General features: G+C 37.8%; 1 protein-coding gene across 4 annotated transcripts in view; it reads right to left on the minus strand.

The window, feature by feature from the left end:
* Positions 1 to 2,380: 2,380 nt before the first annotated feature.
* The window catches only part of LOC116234660 (transducin-like enhancer protein 4), a 104,147-nt gene continuing 87,246 nt past the window's right edge, over positions 2,381 to 19,281 (minus strand). For 2 of the 4 annotated variants that reach the window (XM_031602392.2, XM_031602394.2), the window contains exons 9-20: positions 17,605 to 17,724; positions 17,005 to 17,058; positions 16,211 to 16,363; positions 14,852 to 14,984; positions 14,318 to 14,511; positions 14,093 to 14,169; positions 10,550 to 10,799; positions 9,239 to 9,486; positions 8,105 to 8,252; positions 7,363 to 7,513; positions 6,961 to 7,037; positions 2,382 to 5,402 (exon numbers count right to left, since the gene is read on the minus strand). In XM_031602392.2, coding sequence (XP_031458252.2) covers positions 5,295 to 5,402; positions 6,961 to 7,037; positions 7,363 to 7,513; positions 8,105 to 8,252; positions 9,239 to 9,486; positions 10,550 to 10,799; positions 14,093 to 14,169; positions 14,318 to 14,511; positions 14,852 to 14,984; positions 16,211 to 16,363; positions 17,005 to 17,058; positions 17,605 to 17,724 — 1,713 coding nt within the window. In that variant the 3' untranslated portion in view covers positions 2,382 to 5,294. Of the gene's footprint in view, positions 5,403 to 6,960; positions 7,038 to 7,362; positions 7,514 to 8,104; positions 8,253 to 9,238; positions 9,487 to 10,549; positions 10,800 to 14,092; positions 14,170 to 14,317; positions 14,512 to 14,851; positions 14,985 to 16,210; positions 16,364 to 17,004; positions 17,059 to 17,604; positions 17,728 to 19,281 lie in introns of all 4 variants that reach the window. The other 2 variants (XM_031602391.2, XM_031602393.2) reach the window with 2 other exon arrangements.

Below are 19,281 nucleotides of genomic sequence, written 5' to 3' on the forward strand. Positions count from 1 at the left end.
CTCAAGCCTGGTTTGTAAAAGCCCTATTGTCTCTTTTCACTTATACCATTACTGTGGATCATGCCACAGCACATTTGTTACAAAATTTTTCAAGAACAATGATAACAAAACCAAGGCAACTATTCTCCTAAGCACTTTTTTTATAAGAGATTTGATTGAGAGATAAAGATTAACTTTGAATTCTTCCACCCCTTTCTTTATCTGAATATGAAAATAAGATGCTATACAGATGCTTGCCTTGATATGATATTAAAAGACAATTTGAGTCAATATCATTACTGTAGGACAGTGTGTGTGTGTGTATATATATGTACACACACACACATATATATATAATTTTTAAATATTTGTACTTACTGATTCTACCTTTCAGAGGCATTTTAGCATTCTAAGGTAATCAGCTAAGTCTAAGCCACGGATGCAGAAGTAATTTACTAGACAGTTTCTCACTTCGTGTGTTTAATATGCATACAATATCATAGGCTAATTCTCCCAAAACAAGAAAAAATGTATTTCTGCAACAACATTTTAGAGTGTGTCCATGTGACTCAATGCGACCCCCAAAAGAACTCCTTTGCACTTGACGGCAGGTTTATGGACATGTTGTATATGTCAGCCTACACCATTTTTAATAATAAAAAAAGACACTATAATACTGTTTCCTTGTAACTGAGACAGAAAATCATTTGCTAAGAGTAAAAACATTTATTGGTTTTGACATAAAAATTCCTTGCTGTGAGGTGGAAATGCTGTACTCCAAATACCGGAAGAAACGTGAAATCTCGAGGGCTGTGTTCAGTAACTCTTGGTTCAAAACCAGACGCGACAGGTGCATTATTTAAGAGCTTGTCAGAGATGATCTTGTACAGCACACTACTCCAGGACTCATCTCCTCCTATGCCTGGGAAGGGGACTCTCATATAAATACATGGCTGCATGTCAAGCCCACAATGTCCAACTATTGCACCACCACTGTGGTCACTACAAAACATTAATAATAGAAAAGGTCCTCATTACTGAATGCAACTACTTCTCCCACAGAACCCATGTAACAGTAGGTTTTTGGCTGAGCCTCCTTTGCACACATTTGCTCTGGAAAATTCAATCATCTTTCATAGCAGCCATATTTGATGTTCTTAAAATACTATACTATACACCACTATACTCAGCATCATTTTGATGCCAAAAAGACATAGCAAATGCAATGTAAACGTGAAACAGTTGCAGAGCAAGCTACTGCTCTGAATTTCCTGATTTCTGGACATGCAAAAATCTCTTACTTAACAGTAATTTGCTCTTCATTCTTTCAGAGCATAAATCCTCAAACAGAAGCTAGCCACATCAGGATTTCAGTGGGGGTGACCATAAATATGCTAGAAGAGGCTCAAATGTCCTAATTTTTAAAAACAAAACAAAACAGCACAAGCCACCAGTAACAAACAAACAAACAAACATACTAACAAAACAGTCTGATTACGTTCTATAGCAATGAGCCAGAATTTCACCTGCATAAACTGTAGGAGCACTGCTACATTTAGCAGCCAAACATTCACTTGCAAAAAGGATCTCTGACCTATGTTTCAGAAGAGGATACTCCAAATATATGTAGATCTGCAAAGGTGCATTCCTGTCTGCATTCCCAATCTTTCAGGAATAAGACAGAATTTTCTATGTTTTGAATACCAGAGTAAAAACAAACATAAAAAAAACTTATTTGAACTATTCAAGTACAGGTTTAAATTTGCTCGTAATTACATCTGTTTACATACACACACACACAATGTAGCTGAGTAGATTAAAACGGAGGGAAATATCTACTTTGCCTAAGAAGTTGCATGAGAAATGTCATTTAAAATTTTCAAAAAATTTTGAATTGGTGGGAAAGTACTGGCCAGTGAGAAAAGATGGAAAGATTAAGAAAGAAATGGCTCTCCTAATGTATCACTGCACCAAACACAATTTGTGAGTAAAAAAAAGAATAACGAGAAAGCAACTTGAATGTCTGTAACTTGAATATGGAGAATGTAGGCCACATGTTTGTAGTACAAAAACCATCTGTGACAAAACATTCCCACACAAAATCATGCTCTGCAGCAGCAAGAGAAACTTAAGAATGAAAAAGGAAGGTGACCTTATGTGTGCTTAACCGAAAAACAGAAAGTAACTGTACCATCTCTCATTTGTGCTGAACCCTGAAAGGGTGAAAAATCAGGATGATTACTTGTTTAACTGTGATAATCCTGGATTAAAGCACTTAATCTCTACACTGTTTACAAGCTGTAAATAAAAATATTAATAAGCAGATACATGGCAGGCTGCTTTAGAACTATATTACTTCACTTTCAAAACTAGCTCTGGTACAAATTCAAGATATGCAGTGTTTTATTCTTTTTAAATGCAGGCTTTATTTTAAGAGTTTAAGGTAATTTCTTATGCTTGAATAACACAACATCTTCTGCAAACATTAAGTAGGTGCTTTTCCTTTTGTTAGCCTTTAAAATATTTGAATGGTAAAATAAAAGTTGTCTCCCACATAATAACAGGTAAATTGCAACTCTTCACAAGAGACAAGAGTAACGATTAACAGAAAGCATTTGTACAGAATTTATCTTCACAAAGCATTAGCTACTAAGTAGCAGAGACTCTCCATTTGAGTGAAAACTTACAACATTTTGGGGGATATCTGGAAAACTGCTCTTCACTGTTTACTGCAAGGAATCTGAGAGCTCTGAGGGACAAGTAACAGCATTTCCCTCCAGACTCTTCTCCACTGACAAGTATCCCAGTCACTCACAGTGCAGATAAATCAGCTTAAGCCTTGTTTTAGAATTTCAGAGAAACGAAAACTTCTCAGACTGGGATTTATGAAACAGCAGATAGCATGGACTGGACCTACAGCATGATAGGTTTACACCTCCGGGAGTTTGTAACATGCACATCACTTTTCAAATAGAAGCTATGGGAGAAATATTTAATTCCAATATGCACTTAAGATATTTTCTATTTCCTTTTTTCCCATTATGACTAGCATAACTTCTTCCCTACTGAATTGTGTACAACATTTCTCCTAGTTCACTTTATTTTTCTTACCCTAGTATTTCCCATCATTCATGTTAAGCTGCATCCTAACTCTGTTCTTAACCAAAAACCTACTGCAATCAAGAGATTTCTTTGCACGGGTATGAGGATGTTTCATCCCTTGATGACAAAATCCAGGTGTGGTATTCCAGTACACCATCCCTCACCCATATTCAGCTGAGCTCTGCAACCTTCAGCAGGCCTGGGAGCTGGAGTTGTTCTGAATTTCTCTCTCATGGAGGTGTGGAATAACATAAAGCTTTGTATCAGATGAGAAAGTGAACAAATGGGAAATGGGGAATTCCTAGGTGAGATGGCTGAAGTCTTGGGACCTTCAAGATTTGATACCTCTGAACACTGAGAGCCACTGCAGTCAGTAACCTGAGAAATGATAGATTAACTAATTTTGTTGACTGGGAAAAATGTGGTGAGAAACAGGACATTCTCTATTGAACATCAGTTCCCCTTACAGGCACCATTCTGCATACTTAAGTGAGATTACTGTACACAAAAGAACAAGGGAGAGAAGAAAGACTTAGAAAAATACATATTAGAAGTTACTTATGTTTAATGCTTAAAAGTCTGAATGCACAAACAATAATCTACCATTATAGAAGTACTGGTGGTCAATACAATGCATTAGAACTATGTACAATGACACAGTTTAGTATCAAAATCTTTCTACAACGTAGAATATTACGAAACTGTTAATGACATCAAACACTAAGCACTTAAGACACCATTTTTTTGCTACCACATTTGGAACTTCAATGAACAGTCCATTTTAACTTGCAGCATCAATCCATTTCTAGTATGAAATTAAGTAATTTTCTACTTATACAATAAGATTTATCTACACGGGTCTTTTGATTTTGATCCATAGCAGCAAAGGCACTGTACATCAGCAGATCCACAGACTTAGAAGATTTTTTTTAAAGCATTCGAAAAAAAAAAAAGTCACAGATCATAGTTTAACAGCAACAACAACAACAAAAAAAGATAACATGTCTCTGGCACAATGGCTCAGTCTATGTCCATTTTAGGGACATCCAATTGAGACTTGGATTGAACTGCTGGCAAACAAAACAAGTCCTTTTCCCAAATGAGAATCCATTCCTTTTTGTATTCGGAATGAGTGCTCTTGTAAATCCTACCTTGGAGGTCATTGCTTTTGTAGTTTGTATATTGGTAGGCATTCATTTTTATTTCAGTGCAGTTTCCAAAGAACATATCAAATATTTTTCATAATCTCTTGTAATTGAAAAATTGCCCAAAGACACATATCCCCATTTTCAAGGAAACATTGCAAAAGTTTCCAGAAGTAACAAAGGTGATTCTTTGAGGCAACTTATTGTACTCTCTACAATATAACAAAGAGAGGTGTTTATATTAAAAAACCTAGCTTGACACCAAAATGCTTTATGTTCATCAACAGAAAAGCATTGAGAACAAATCTGTACACAGGATGCTATATTAACATTGCAAATATATAAATTAGCACATTCTTACTTAAAGTGAATTTATCTTAGATGTGAACTGAATTTGCCATTCATCACAGGCATGTAGATTACTGGCTACAGTTTGCAATTTCCTAAGTTTCCAAGACTGTCTAAAATAGTTAAGTTACAGCATCTTCCCACCAAATAATTATACTGTAATAACACTTAGAGGTCTTATCCAAGAACAGGACTAAAAAATATAACAAAGTTTTTTTGTTGTTGTTTTTTTTTCTTTTTTTCTTTTTTTTTTTTTTAAATAGAAACTACAAGCCTATTTAGTGTAGCTTTCACTATCTCCTGAACATCCTTCTCCAAAATCCCCAATTTATCCACTAGCAAAAACACAAAATATTCAATGCACCTTTTAAACTAAAGCCGGGCCAGACAGCTTTATTTAGTCAGTTCATTGTTAGAAAGCCTTCTTTACACAAAATAAATACATTACAGCTATAATACATAATTAAAGAGTCAGGTTCACTGTTAAGTATGCTTATTCAATCTTCTCCCAAATAGCTATCTGACAGTTTGGTATCACAAGTTCTTAATCAGCATTCACAAATCAATAGCAATTTAAGAAGGTCAAAATAAATTCCACAACTGCGATGAGCATTTAAGTTCTTAGTCTAGAAAAGGAAAAAAAGAAAAGAAGGAAAAAAAAAAAAAAGAAATACAGCAAAGTGCTAGGAGAAGGAGTTCTGCCTGCATTTAGATTTGTCTCTAATAAATAACTTCATAGACTGTAGCTTTCTTGTCCCCAGAGCCAGTGACAATGTACTTGTCATCCACAGAGATATCACAGCTAAGCACGGATGAGGATTCTTTGGACTACAAGAAAAAGAGAAAAAGAAAAAAGAATTACATCTTTTCAATCCTTCAAACCAAAAGGGCTTGAAAATTAATCAGAAGAGTTTATAGACAGGGAATACACAGAAAGCTCACTTTAATACCAGCACTACAGGTCTGAATCTGAAGTGAAAGAGTGACAGCTTTTGCTACAAGACTTTCTACAAATTTCTTTCACCTAAAGCTCTATGGCAACACAAAAGGGCAGCAAAAAAAAGGAAGGGAATGTTTTATTTAATCGACCTAGAGATAACATATCAATCCATCAAAAACAAGCAGTCCCTTGTATACGCTCTATAAGCTATTAATAGTTTATACATTAGTATTTGGATAAAAATAAATTGAAAGAAATCTTATTCTTCCCTCCTTTTCTTATTTTATTCCTTATGGAGAAACACTACAAAACAATCCAACAGAAGTAATTATATATCATCTCATTTAAAAAATAAACTTATATTATCAGCAAAGATGCAAATATAAAAAAGATAAAAAAGACACAGTGGTGTAACAGGAAGGTGAATGGAAGATAGGATACATCAGCGTGCAATAGCTTTGTGCCTTTCCCAGCTATTCTGCCTTTTTTCAGAAGATGTCTATGTACTGCTGTATTTTACTTGCTGTGTTAGAGTGTTTAGTGTTTCCTATATATACACCAACATTTTTCTTTTCTGCCTGTCTCTGCAGGAGCTATATACTACCCAAATACCCTATATTTTTGCAAAGAAAGATTTCTGCACTATAGAAGTTTCTTTCTCTGTCCCTCATTAAGAAATCTGCAATTGGAATAACAGTTTCAAGCAAGTTCCTTGAAAGACAACTCAGACTTTTCTGTGGGAAGTCATTCCACCACTGAATACTCTCCACTACTAAAACTCAGAGCTTAGACTTCTCATGCCAAGACAAAATGTACTGCTTTTCTGGAAGACAAAATCATTACAGGTATCAGTACAGGTGAGATCTGATCATTTAAGTAGGAACACCAACACCAGCTAGCTTAATTAAAAAATTCCCAGCATAGAAACACCAGTAAGTGAAAGTACATGACAAAAATCCTGCTTTCCCTTAATGACACTGAAGTGCTATTAAAATCAGGCACAGAAGGATTCAAGACTGCTGAAAAGATACAATTTTCAATGCCATCCAACGGGATCCCTCCGTAAGGATGCAGTCGTCAGTTCACCAGTGTGCCTGTCCAATCCACTTAACTTATGCACCTCATCTAAGAAAAACATATGTTGAGTATGACTCTCACTAGTTCAGCTACAAACAGGACCTTCAGTGAATGCTAATCTAAAATGATTTGGGTTATGCACAAGAAGGTTAAAAAGAAAGATAGTAAAAACAACTTTAGAATAAATGGTTACTTTATCGTAAGAGATAAATTACTAAAAGGACAGAAGTATGTCTCTTTAATTACAGAATATAGCAATTAGCCAGGAACTTCCATTTAAAAACTCCTTAAGCTAATGACAGACTGTGAGATGTGCAGCTCTACTGCACTATAATGTAATGTGGAAAATAGCTTTTAGGAGATTATTACCTGGAATATACTGGCTCCATAAGGTGTTCTCCAGGCATTAAGAAGATTATCTTTTCCAGTGCTTACAAACCATTTGCCTGCAACAGATTGTTTAAGTGTTATTGTTGCTTTTTCTTTTCAAAAAATGCACCCTAAGCAACAGATCAGTCATAAGAACAACACATTCACAAGTTAATGAAAAACATATCAAAAGAATAGTCACATTTTAACCCAGTAACACTTAGAGGTTTGGTGACAACACAAGGAGTTTCCACAGAAAAAGAGGAATGAATTTTTGAATAGTTTTAATGCTTAGCTTCAAAATCCAATTCTTAAATATCTCTAATTTAATCTGCAGGCATTGCTTAAAGACTTTTACAGGAAGGAAAGGAAGAAAATACTGGCATGGAAGTATTTCCTTACCACAGTGAGCAAATTTGAGTGACAACACACAGCTCTCATGAAGATGTAGCTGATACTTGTCCGGTTTAGTAACATGCAGCACCTCGACGTTACTATTCTCCATTCCTACTGCCAACCATTCACCAGTTGGACAATAGCCCAGTGAGAAGATCTGGAATTAGCACAGCACATGCTTCAGTCAGTCAGGAACGAGCTTCAGATATTCTAAACTCACTTCTTGCTACACTGTTAACACTATGCAAAAACACATCATAGTCTGCTACGGTGTTAAAAACATGATAATCCAATTACTATAGTAATCAAGATAAATTAGTTCATGTAAACAAAGCTCAATTAAAACTGTAATAGCAAAGATCTGAATCAAGCTATAAAAGTTAATGTCCTAGCTTATCTGACAGCATTTAAAAATATTTTTGTAAAATATTTTTGAACTAGGACCTAAAGGAATGGGAACAGACTGCACTCAGGAACACTTTAATCTGGCAATTCTTTTATAAAAAGGATTCTCCACTGCTTTCATGGGAGAAGTACTAATCTGTCAAACAGGAATAATCCAGAAAGATGCTTAGCTGGCACAGAGAAAAAAAAAAGGGCATGAGGCTAAGTGAAAAATTATTTGGAGTGTTTTTGAGTCTGGTTTTTTCATTATTATTGTAATTATTATTATTATTTTATAGAAGGGGTTTCTTTTAGAAAACCATGACAAATTTTTCTGAACATGCTGAAGCGCTGAATATTGCACCTGTGATGTGAAGTCATGTTGCTGTAGCTGTCTCCCTTCTCTCAGGTCCCAGGATCTGACCGTATTGTCCAAGCCTCCTGTCCAAAGCTTGGTTCCATCATTAGAAATGTCAATGCAGCTGGCTCCATCTGTGTGACCCTGAAATTGTCTGAAAATATCAAAGATTCACACATTCTCATATCAGAAAGAATCAGTTCGGATTATTTACTCAGAACAATTCCTTTTTCTTTTGGTCTCTGAAACTCTATCATTAAAGGAAGGAAAAAGGTAAACTGCCATGGAAATCTAAGATTACTCTCAACTCTGGGATGACCATATGAGTTTTGTGATGAATTGACAACACAATTAATCACACCATACAGCCAAGCGTTAATTTGCTTTTGAGAAGCATTTTTCATGTATTCTGAGGACCTTTGTTGCTGACTAATTAATACCTATATTTTGACTGGAAATACCACATGCTCCTGAAAGAATGTTGTCTGACTATCAAAATTTGTTTGCATTAAGAACAATTTGAAAGACAATGACTTTTTTTTAAGGCAGTCTAAATGGGAGCATCAGAGGGTAAAAGCCTGCCTTTGTGCAATATTTAAGCAGTATATTTTATAGCAACATGTATGCAGTGCAGAGTACAAAGCTCTGTACAAGTGGCTCCTAACTACCTTACTGGTCTTTATCACTGAACATCAACCCCAACTCCTAAGAAGTTCAGGTGTGCAATGAAGTGATTTACACACATTTGTATCTGAGACATATTTGCAGACATATTTGCTGGAACACTGATTAAAGAGATTGGAGTGTGAGCACAGTGTATTGCATGGAAACAAAGAAATCCATCTGTTCAAAGAACCTACAGCAATTTCAACACCAAGTGATCTTAAGCAATTAACAGTTAGGAAGCAGTTTGGCAGGCTTGAAATTATGAAACTCTCAAAACCCACAAACAATTAAATAGATTTTTGTCAAAGTACTAGTCACTGCCTAGCACAAAGTACATAGTTATTGCCTAGCAATGAAATAGCAGAAGCAACTATGCTGACACCACAAAGAAAAGAGTGCATTTATGCAGAAGAGCATGTAAGGCCATGTTTAATTAATTCTTCACAACCCGGTGATCTGGTTCTGTCGACCTACCTCACCAAAGTCTGGTTATGCAGATCCCACACTGCAATATTCCCATCACTACAGCAAGAGAAGCAGACCTTGGAATCGGGGCTGATCGCTAGGGCATAGCAAGCTGGAGCAGAAGATGTCAGCTCCGCTTTAATGCGTGGAGTTGGAGCTGCCAGGTCCCAAATGGATAACGTGCTGGCTTCTCCACCAACAATCAGGGTGCGGCCGTCAGGGAGCAATCTGCAGGAACGGATGTAGTTATCTCTGTTCTGTGGAGACAGAAGCCATCAAGAGATTACTCATGAGGAAAGGAAAACAGCATTAACATGAGAGCAGAAATCCATAAAAGTATTGTATTCCCTCCTGGTTTTAATGAGCCATTTATACTTATGACAATGATAAAGTATATTAATGCCAGAAAATTACATGACATTAGGGAAGTACTTAAACTTGATCTACAAAAATTCAGTAGCGAGAGATATTTAATCTTAATTAGCATCAAAATGCAAAGACCTGAACCCAACTCCAAACAATTCAAGACAGCTGTATTCAACAGCTTGTGTAGAAAGTTGTATTTTCATATGCAGTTTATTTCAGCACATTAACCTCTCGGCATGGGAGAGTGCCAAATTCCCTGCACATCCCCCTGCTCTGCTCCAGTAAGACTTGCTGCCACCATCTAGGAGATGTCAGAGAAAAATATTTGGGCAATTTTCTTCATTTGTGTAGTGATTTGTGTAGCAATTCATTATATTCTACATGTGTTGCCCTGTTCTCCTTTTTATTGCCTTTGTAACAAGCAGCAACATCTTACCAAGAACTGGTAAATGACACGAGAAATACTGCTAACAATGGTTCATCTTGTTAGCACGATCAAATAATTTGTGAATAACACTCTGGGATATTTTTAATTGTCACATTAAGACAAGACAATGCATTCACACATATGCACAAACACAAAATATGTGACTATCTTCAAATATTCTCAGAGAATACAGCTGCAAGACAGCAATTTTTAGCATGATGGGATATCAAGCTTTAACACTGCCAACAAATGTCAAAGTTTACAAACAATATCTGCTGTACTGTCTTTGATCTTTCCCCCTACCAATACAATTTTAGGATATTAAAGATGTTTTGATTCACTGGTGGGAAAATAACACAAGCATTACAAGGAACGTACTTCAAACTGCATTCTAAAAGAAACAACATTACAAATGAAGTATCAAGCTTTGATACCAATGATAGCACTCAAATAGCCACTGCTTTTTGTACCTTAACATTTCAATCTTAACCATCGTATTCTACCATCATAAGCTACCATTCACTTACCAGGCAGTCGAGCTGAGAGACAGGGCTCTTGTTCCCAGGCTGGCTGATATCCCAGACTTTGACGCACCCCTTGCCACCCGTGTACACATGTCTCGTGGGGTTGCTGATGGTAACTGCACACACAACTTCCCCATGGTTCAGAGTGTTGATCTGACGGGCATGGCGAGGGATTCCTGGACCGATGAGGGCATCGGGAGGGAAAGGAACAGGCTGCATCTGGCCATCTGCACTTACATGAAATGAGTATGCCCTAAGAAGCAAAAAACACAGGGGTAAGAGAAAAAACACTGATAAAGTTTTTCTTCAAGCTCATTTCAGAAAACAGAATTATATATGTGTTTCCACTAGGGGCATTCAGATTAGCTCCTTTTAAAGCTTTTTTTCTATAATATAAGAAAGAAGTTATTTAGGCATCTATAACAAGGATTTCAAAGCGTATACATTCGTAGTCTTAACATGATGAGACAAGGGCCATCTATCAATCAAACTAGCTGGTTTCTAGTGGGATACATAACAGAAAAATGCACGGGGAGACCACTGCCTACAGAGAAAGGAAGGACAGGTCAGGGCCCACTGAAAGACAAAAATAGCTAGCCAGTTGCAGTAGACCTCTGGGGGCAGCTGAGTGCCAGAGAACATTTGGTTGCTCCCATCCTAACTCTAACATGTGGACTTCAGCTGGATCAGTGCCTACCTGCTTCAGATACACTACAGGTCCCACACAGTGTAACTGGAGCAGTGAAACCACCACCAGGAAGGGGTTAAGCCCCCAGGTATGCTTGCTGACATCTGACATGACAGACCAGCAAAAATGTATTGGAATTTTCTTCCTTCTTTTGAGTTTGCTTTCTTTTTCCTTTTTCGCGTGCGCGCGTGTGTGTAGCTGACACAACAACTACAAATCCCAATTTCTCTTGCCAGAATTAGGACTCTCACTGAGAAGAAATGTGTTGTGTGACTGCCAGTTATGCCACCTGTGAATAACCTATCAACAGCTTCATCTCAAAATATTTTCTGAGAACAGTTAGGTTGTGAAACTGTCTTGTTCTTAGATGCTTCTTGACACATCATATCTATTACAAGACTATAAACATTATAAGAGGGTTCACTTACATACACAAAAGGTAACCTTTAAAGAAATTAAAGCTTTCTGTTGACTTAAAACATCAGTTTTAGTGATGTTTTATTGATAAAAACAAACAAAAAACAAAATGTAATAATGGTGAGGTTGAGAACAGCTCACAAAAAAAAAACCCCATCACTTTATAATACTACCTAGAAATTTAATTTCTTTAATTGTTGCTTGACAGTCACTGAAGCCTGGCTTCAGAATTCAACTACTGAATTTGTTATTTAAGATTCATAGTATATTAACATCAGAACAGTAATTTTCATCAGCATAAAATGCAACTGCATTTTCGCCTTTCTGCCCTATTCCCAAAGCTTTACCAACTCTTCTCATCCTGCTCTCCATTTCTTGTTCTGGCAGGTCTGAGTGACACATCATATCATCATTCTCCATTTTTTGACATTAAACACATTCAGGAAAGGGTAGGACAGATTTCTGTGGCTGTCACAAGCAGCAAACTGCCAATATGAGTAGAATCTTGGTTTCAATTATCACTACAGAAATCTGAAATAACTTTCTCATTATTTCCTTAATTTCTGTTTGCTGCAGTAAAGTACTGAAAAGAAAAAAAGCTAAATCTCTAACAAAACAAGTGGAACTTCATTATCATCTTCTCTGATTTCTGTATAAAGTTTCAGCCATTCTGTACAGTGCCATACTCGAGACTTTCTATATGTTTTCATTATCCAGAGAGATTCTAGCTAGGCTTACGAAGTATACAGAGAACAAATTTGAATAATTACAGAAATAAAGCTTAATTCTAGAGAGAAATTAATAACGACATTATTCTCATCCCATCCATTATTCCCATAAGCATGTGTGATTAAACCATTGCTTTTTAATTGTTCTTAAACACTGAGAAATTCACACGATGTGTTACTTAAGTAACTTAAAGATATCTGACACTACAAATAACAATAAACACTTAGTAATTATTTCTTCTTTTCAGATTATCTATTTTTTTCTATCCTCTTTGTGAAATATGTCTGAAGTGGAAAGAGAATTATTTGTAGGTAGATCCCTGACACACTGCACTTAAGGGATCTATTTCAACTAACTGCTCCATTTCAGCTAACATTCAACAGCACAGATTTTCAGAACTTTTGTCTTTAAGGAAAAGAATGAGTAAATTACAAAACAACAGTCCTGATTGACAGCTGTGAAAAATACTTAAAAATTAAGATAATCATGCTAAAGGAATCACAGATTTCAAATTCAGATTCCAAGGCTGACAAACATTTAAATGCAATTGTGAATTAGAACAGTCATCAGTACATCAGTGACCATTCAAGAACCTTTCAGATGCAACAAAACTTGAACTCAGTTGACTTCAGATTCCCCCACCAACACATGTTAAATGTGAGCAGAAGGTCTGCACAATTGTTTTTCAGACCAGACAAGCATAGCTTAACATAGCTGGTTACCTTTCCTGAAGCCAGCTTCATGATGGATGAACTTGAACAGTGCAAACATCTTAATGTTACAACTAGAAATTTCTAAGTTTCCACTGCATGTGTAAGACAAAAATCTCTATCCTACAGATATTCTTAATGTAAACAGCTGATCTGGAAGCTGCTGCACATCAATTTTCAAACTCGCAAAAATCTCAGGGCAGAGTAATGTGCAGAAAGTCAACTGAGGTGAACCAGTGTGTGCAGTCTAAGAGAGTTTGACAAGGTTTATGAATTTAGTGGTAAGTTTGTACAAAAGGGGTGTCACACAGGAAGTGGAACTGCGGACCCTCACATAAAACTCAGATCAATATTGTTTGTATCAATGCTTTATTGTTGTCCTCTCTAACTCAAGAGGGATGTGAGCACAGAGCTCTTCATATCTATGTAATTCTTTTTCTGAGGCTCACAACAAGTGATGCGTGGTAGAGCAGGTCACCTTTTGCGGTCAGTTCCATCAAGGATGAATTTGAACATTATGATACAATAATTCTTTCCAGTATTTTCAATCAAATGAAACGTTTCAGTGTTCCTTTCTCTGCACACTGCTGCCTATAGCAGCTGGTAAGTTTGCAAGTAATTGCAAGGCTTTTGTGAACAAAGAAATCATTTTTTAAAGTGAAAAGCAGAGTACAGTGAGAAGGAAAGCCAAGATCCCACTCCAATTTGTATTTCTATGTAAGACCAACCAGTCAGATTCAGCATGTAACACCTTCAAGCTGAGATCCTTTCTCTATTTGTCTGCTTTTCTCTACTCTACCCAATACTTGCCAGTTGTTACTGGTCTTCAAAACAAATTTGCAAATACAACTTTAAGATTAAATACAGTTTCTCCTTCTTTCCCAAACAGCTATATTTATTCTAATTCACAATAATTTTCAATAGCTAAAGGCAATTCCAATCAACAAGGGAACACAACTTTAACAGATGAATAATTTGTAAAGTTGAGTATTTGATACTCACGGTTTTCCTCCTGGGATGCCTGTGAGATTGGGAGGGATGCCTGGGACCCGCATGTGATGATGTGGATCAAAACCAACCTACAGTTTTCCCCAGGCAAAACAAAAAGGTATATTAAAGATGGAGACATCTCTTTCTCCATAGCATACCTCCTGAATTACAAAGGCTAGATTTAACCCCACAACTCTTACATTCAAAATGGATTACTCAACAGCAGCTAACACTTACCACTGGAGATCTCCCATAAGCTGCAGCTGCAGCAGCAGCTGCAGCTGCTGCACTCATCTGAGGGGAAATGTTGTGCAGACCAGCATAGGCAGCTCCAGGACTGGTCAGTTCTCCATTCATACCAGCATGTGGCACAATACCAAACGGAGTTGGATAGGGACACGGCACTGCCATAGGTGTCCTTAAACCTGAAGCTATTGAAGCAAAACAGAGAGAAATCACTCAGCCATGCCAGACCCATCAGAAGAAATGTGGATTTCTCAAACAGTACAGTACATATACTGATATAACACAGTATATTTGTATGTATATAAATATGCATCTACATATATTATATATATATAACATATATATTTCTCTATAGATACATACATACATATATATATATATATATATAATGTATGCTGCTCTGAAGAGCCAACTCAGCATCCAGTTTAAGTAGTGGTAAACTCTGATGCCACTGTACATTGAAAGGAAACAGGTTTTGGGATGAATGGAAGCATCTTCACACTGCTGAAGCGGATCAACACTCACCTAGAGGGTCCACACCTGGAGGTTTGCCCGGCACGGGTCTCAGTCCGGGAGTGGAGTTGCTGCCTGGAGTTGGTGCATCAGTCCGTGGAGTTGGGGTATTTGATTTAGATACAGGAGTAGTAGATTTCTCATTCTAATCATCAGAAAGAAGAAGGGAAAACAGTGCATTAGTTGTTTTACTTTTTTGACTAGTTGCTGTAAAGCAAGTGGAAGACAGAAGTGCACATCTGATCAGTGAAATCTAGCTTTTGGGTTTGGGATTCAAAAGTCACTGGCAATGAAAATCAAAGAGACACTGAAGAAGACAGAATGGTTTAGGAATTAACTATAGCTTTCACAGCTTTCACTGCCCAGGGCATCTGTGTGATATTGAATGAGGTCAATGACTGAAGATCACTGTGGCTTGGCAATTATATTGGCAGCACATGTTAAATCCGTCCAGCGGTCATAGACCTGTTCATATTACAAGCCTCTATGAGAAACCACTGCCTTATGGATAAAAAGAGCAGCATAAAAGCACAACTGACCAACAACTCACACACAGACATGGTACTGGTAACATAAGGTAGAGACAGTGATGGGCATTAAGTCAGGGACTGCGCACTGCTGCTCTTGTGACAAGCTTGTTTATCAGACAGATTGCTGACTCTTGGGCCTGAACCTGTCATTCCATCACCTTTCCTGAGCACTACATTCACTTTAAACTTTCTTTTATTTATTTTATTTCTTTAAATAATCACGTACCCTGACCTGTGAAGAACACAGAAGGGAGTTACCGTGCAGCTCAGAAATGTGATTAATTTTGTCCACAAACAGGAAAGGAAAGCATACCCCCGACATGCTGGCAACTCTTTTTTTGCCTTGTGATTTACGATATAAGTCAAGGAAGGCTCTTGTAAATGACAGATTACTTTTTAGATAGAAAATAAAAATTATTGTTCTTGTATATGGCCTGGTAATTCAAACAAAGCTAACAACCAAATCACATCCAAGCAAAACTGAATTTGCTATAAACAACAGGCACAGGCAAACAGATCAAGGAACCCCTGTGTACTCTTATTTATTCTAAGAATGACAGTTTTTCATATCGGGGAGGAGAAAAACATCTCTCAGCACAGCACATCTATCATCTACCCACACCACCAATGAAAACAACTTTTTCCTATCCCTCCAAAAGGCTGCAGACTTCCTCCCTTCTGTTTTATAAAAATTACTTTAAAAAAAAAAAAAAAAATTAAATTAATGCTTCATAATGCTTTACTGATACTTGTACAAATTTAAATTGTATCCAGCTAGAAATCTGGTAAGCAACTGTTTCTGTGTATTAACTCAGGTCACATGAATTCAGAAAGCACTTACAAGGCTAAGTTCTTTGGATTTAGAGGAAGGAGTACTGCTGGAGGATGCAATAGACGCTGGACTAATTGGCGCATCTTTCTTCAGCAGTCGAGTCTTGTCCAAGCCATTCTCCCTTGGAGAGTGTGCTGGGCTCCCCCGTGGAGAGGAAGGATCCTAAACATCAGCAATGTGGATTACTATAAAAAGTTTATACTAGCCAACAGTGCTTGTCCTGAGCAACTCGCACTTTGGAGTGAAGCTCTTCCACAAAGTGTGACATATTCCTTTAGTCCTTACCAATTTAGTTGATAAAATTTTAAAATCAATATGTATAATAACAGATTAGTTTTTTATGAAAGTCTTAAAATTTAACATCATTAAACATCAAAAATGATGTTTGAAGTTTGGATACTGATACAGGAAAATAAGTCTCATTCTTTAAGTGTCGAGTTAGAAAGGTTTGAGGCATGTGGCAGACCTGATAAATTCACAAAAGAAGTAAAGGACAGTGAAATAGAACACCATTAATGAGCTGTACTGGGCTTGATTCAGAGCACACTTTTGGGGTGTACAAGTAACAAAAAATGTCTTTTGTACAAATAAGTGTTACAGATCTTATTTTTATCCTGAAGAGAGACCTGATTGGACTCCCTGAAGCATTGCTGGCTCTCTTATGAAGGCAAAGGCTGTAATCTTACTCATACCCAAAATACATAGATAGTATTGAAGACACCACCATCTAATCCCCTCTACTGTAAGGTACAAAAAAACCCCGAAACAAACAAACAAAAAACAACCAAAAACATTCGGTGTACCTCATTGGAAACATCAACTACCAAGTTGTCATCACTCTTTTCACCATCACTGTCCTGCAATAAGATGACACGGTGTGTAAAAAATACATATTTAATACCCTGAAATCTCCTAAGTAAAAAGAAAAATTAATTGAAAGAAATGGAAAGCTGCTCACAACTACGTAATATAGCCTCTTCTTAAACCAAGGTTTATCCAGTAATAAAACTGCAGTATTTAGGTCACCTATGGTGCTTCTCCTTAAAAGGTTCTACCAGCTGCAGAATTATTCCCAGATCAGTTTTCAGATCAGTGGATGAGACAGAAGATGAAAATCCTCACCCAAACTTGCGCTGCACCAAGAAGTGGAGACAAGCTAGACTGCAAATTTATCAAATCCCAGCCTAATTAATGCTCCTTCCACGTGTCTTTATTTATGTCATCAAAAATGCTATCAATCCTACACATACAAGCCTTCCAACCACTGTAAATGGTACGTACAGACAGTAAGAACGTAGTAAAATCCTGAACATCAATTTTAAAATTAGCTATGCAGAACAAAATGGGTGAAATTATAGAGGAACATTTAAGTTTAACAGTACACAACATAATTTTTTACTCACATAACGAGCTGCTATTTCCTTCTCTTCTGTTTTCTGTTTTTTACTCTCTGAAGAATAATCTGTCGAATTTCTGTGCTTTTCTGCTGTTCTGAAACTGGCTGAGGGAGATACAGAAGAGCTCTGCTTTTAGAAAAGAAACGAAGAAAATACATCAAATGCTCCTTCCACACAGGACTTTTTTTATCATATTATCTCAACACAACGTAACCCAGCAAGATGATATAGAGCTGTTCTTAAGGACAGCACTTTGGGTTTTAATCAGCAATAGCAACCCAGCAAGTTTCTTGTGTTAAAAGTGCTCAGTGCATTGCAAGAGACGCAGATAAAGGAGATCAATTTACATTGAGGTGTTGATATCTGCAGTGTTAGTAAGATGAATGTAGAGCTATTCTGGACCATTTTGTGAATACTTTGTATTGGCCTAATTTTGGCTTGTTCCCTATATAAATATGCATGGTTAAATCAATACTGACCTCCCAGAAGAAGTGTGTGTATGTGTATGCCTGTAGAAATCACAACAAGAAGAACAAAGATGGTTCAAGCTAAGATAGAATCACACAATCACAGAATGGCCAGGGTTGGAAGGGATTTCAAGGATCATGAATCTCCAACCCTCTGCCACATGCAGGGCCACCTCTTCATTTAATGCTAGACCAGGCTGCCCAGGGCCCCATCCAATCTGGCCTTGAACACCACCAGGGACGGGGCATCCAAACCTCTCTGGGCAACCTGTTCCAGCACCTCACCACTCTCACAACTTCCCCCTGACATCCAACCTAAATCTTCCCTCCTTCAACTTAAAACCATTTCCCCTTGTCCTGCAGTTATCACCCTTTTAAAGAGTTGACTCCCCTCCTGTTTATAGGCTTTCTTTAGGTACTAAAAGGCTGCAATGAGGTCACCCCACAGCCTTCTTTTCTCCAGGCTGAACAAGCCCAGCTCCCTCAGCCTGTCTTCATAGGGGAGGTGCTCCAGTCCCCTGATCATCTTTTGTGGCTCTCCTCTGGACACTCTCCAACAGCTCCCTGTCTTTCTTGTACTGGAGGCTCCAGACTTGGGCACAGTATTCCAGATGGGGCCTCACAAGAGTAGACAGGAACAATCACATCCCTGTCCCTGCTGGCCATCCCTCTTCTGATGGAGCCCAGGATACCATTTGCTTTCCAAGCTGCAAGAGCACATTGCTGGCTCATGTTCAGTTTTTCATCCATCGAGACCCCCAGGTCCTTCTCTGCAGGGCTGCTCTCAAGGACCGCTCCTTCTAGTCTGTATAAATGCCTGCGATTCCTCCAGCCCAAGTGCAAAACTTTGCACTTTGCCGTGTTGAACCTGATTAAGTTCACCCGGGCCCACCTTTCTAGCCTCTTGAGGTTCCTCTGAATGGCATCCCATCCTTCAACCGTGTTGACCGCACCACTCAGCTTGGTGTCGTCAGCAAACTTGCTGAGGGTGCACTCGATTCCGTCATCGATGTCATTGATAAAGATGTTAAAGAGCACCGGTCCCAAGACAGACCCCTGGGGGACGCCTCTCATTACCGGCCTCCACCTGGACATAGAGCCATTGATGACCACCCTCTGTCTGCAGCCTTTCAACCAGTTTCTTATCCATCGAGTGGTCCACCCATCAAATCCACATCCCTCCAGTTTGGAGATAAGGATGTGGTGGGGGACCATG

Source organism: Phasianus colchicus, chromosome Z (assembly GCF_987193195.1).
Source record: "Phasianus colchicus chromosome Z, bPhaCol1.hap1.1, whole genome shotgun sequence".
Classification (NCBI taxonomy): Eukaryota; Metazoa; Chordata; class Aves; order Galliformes; family Phasianidae; genus Phasianus; species Phasianus colchicus.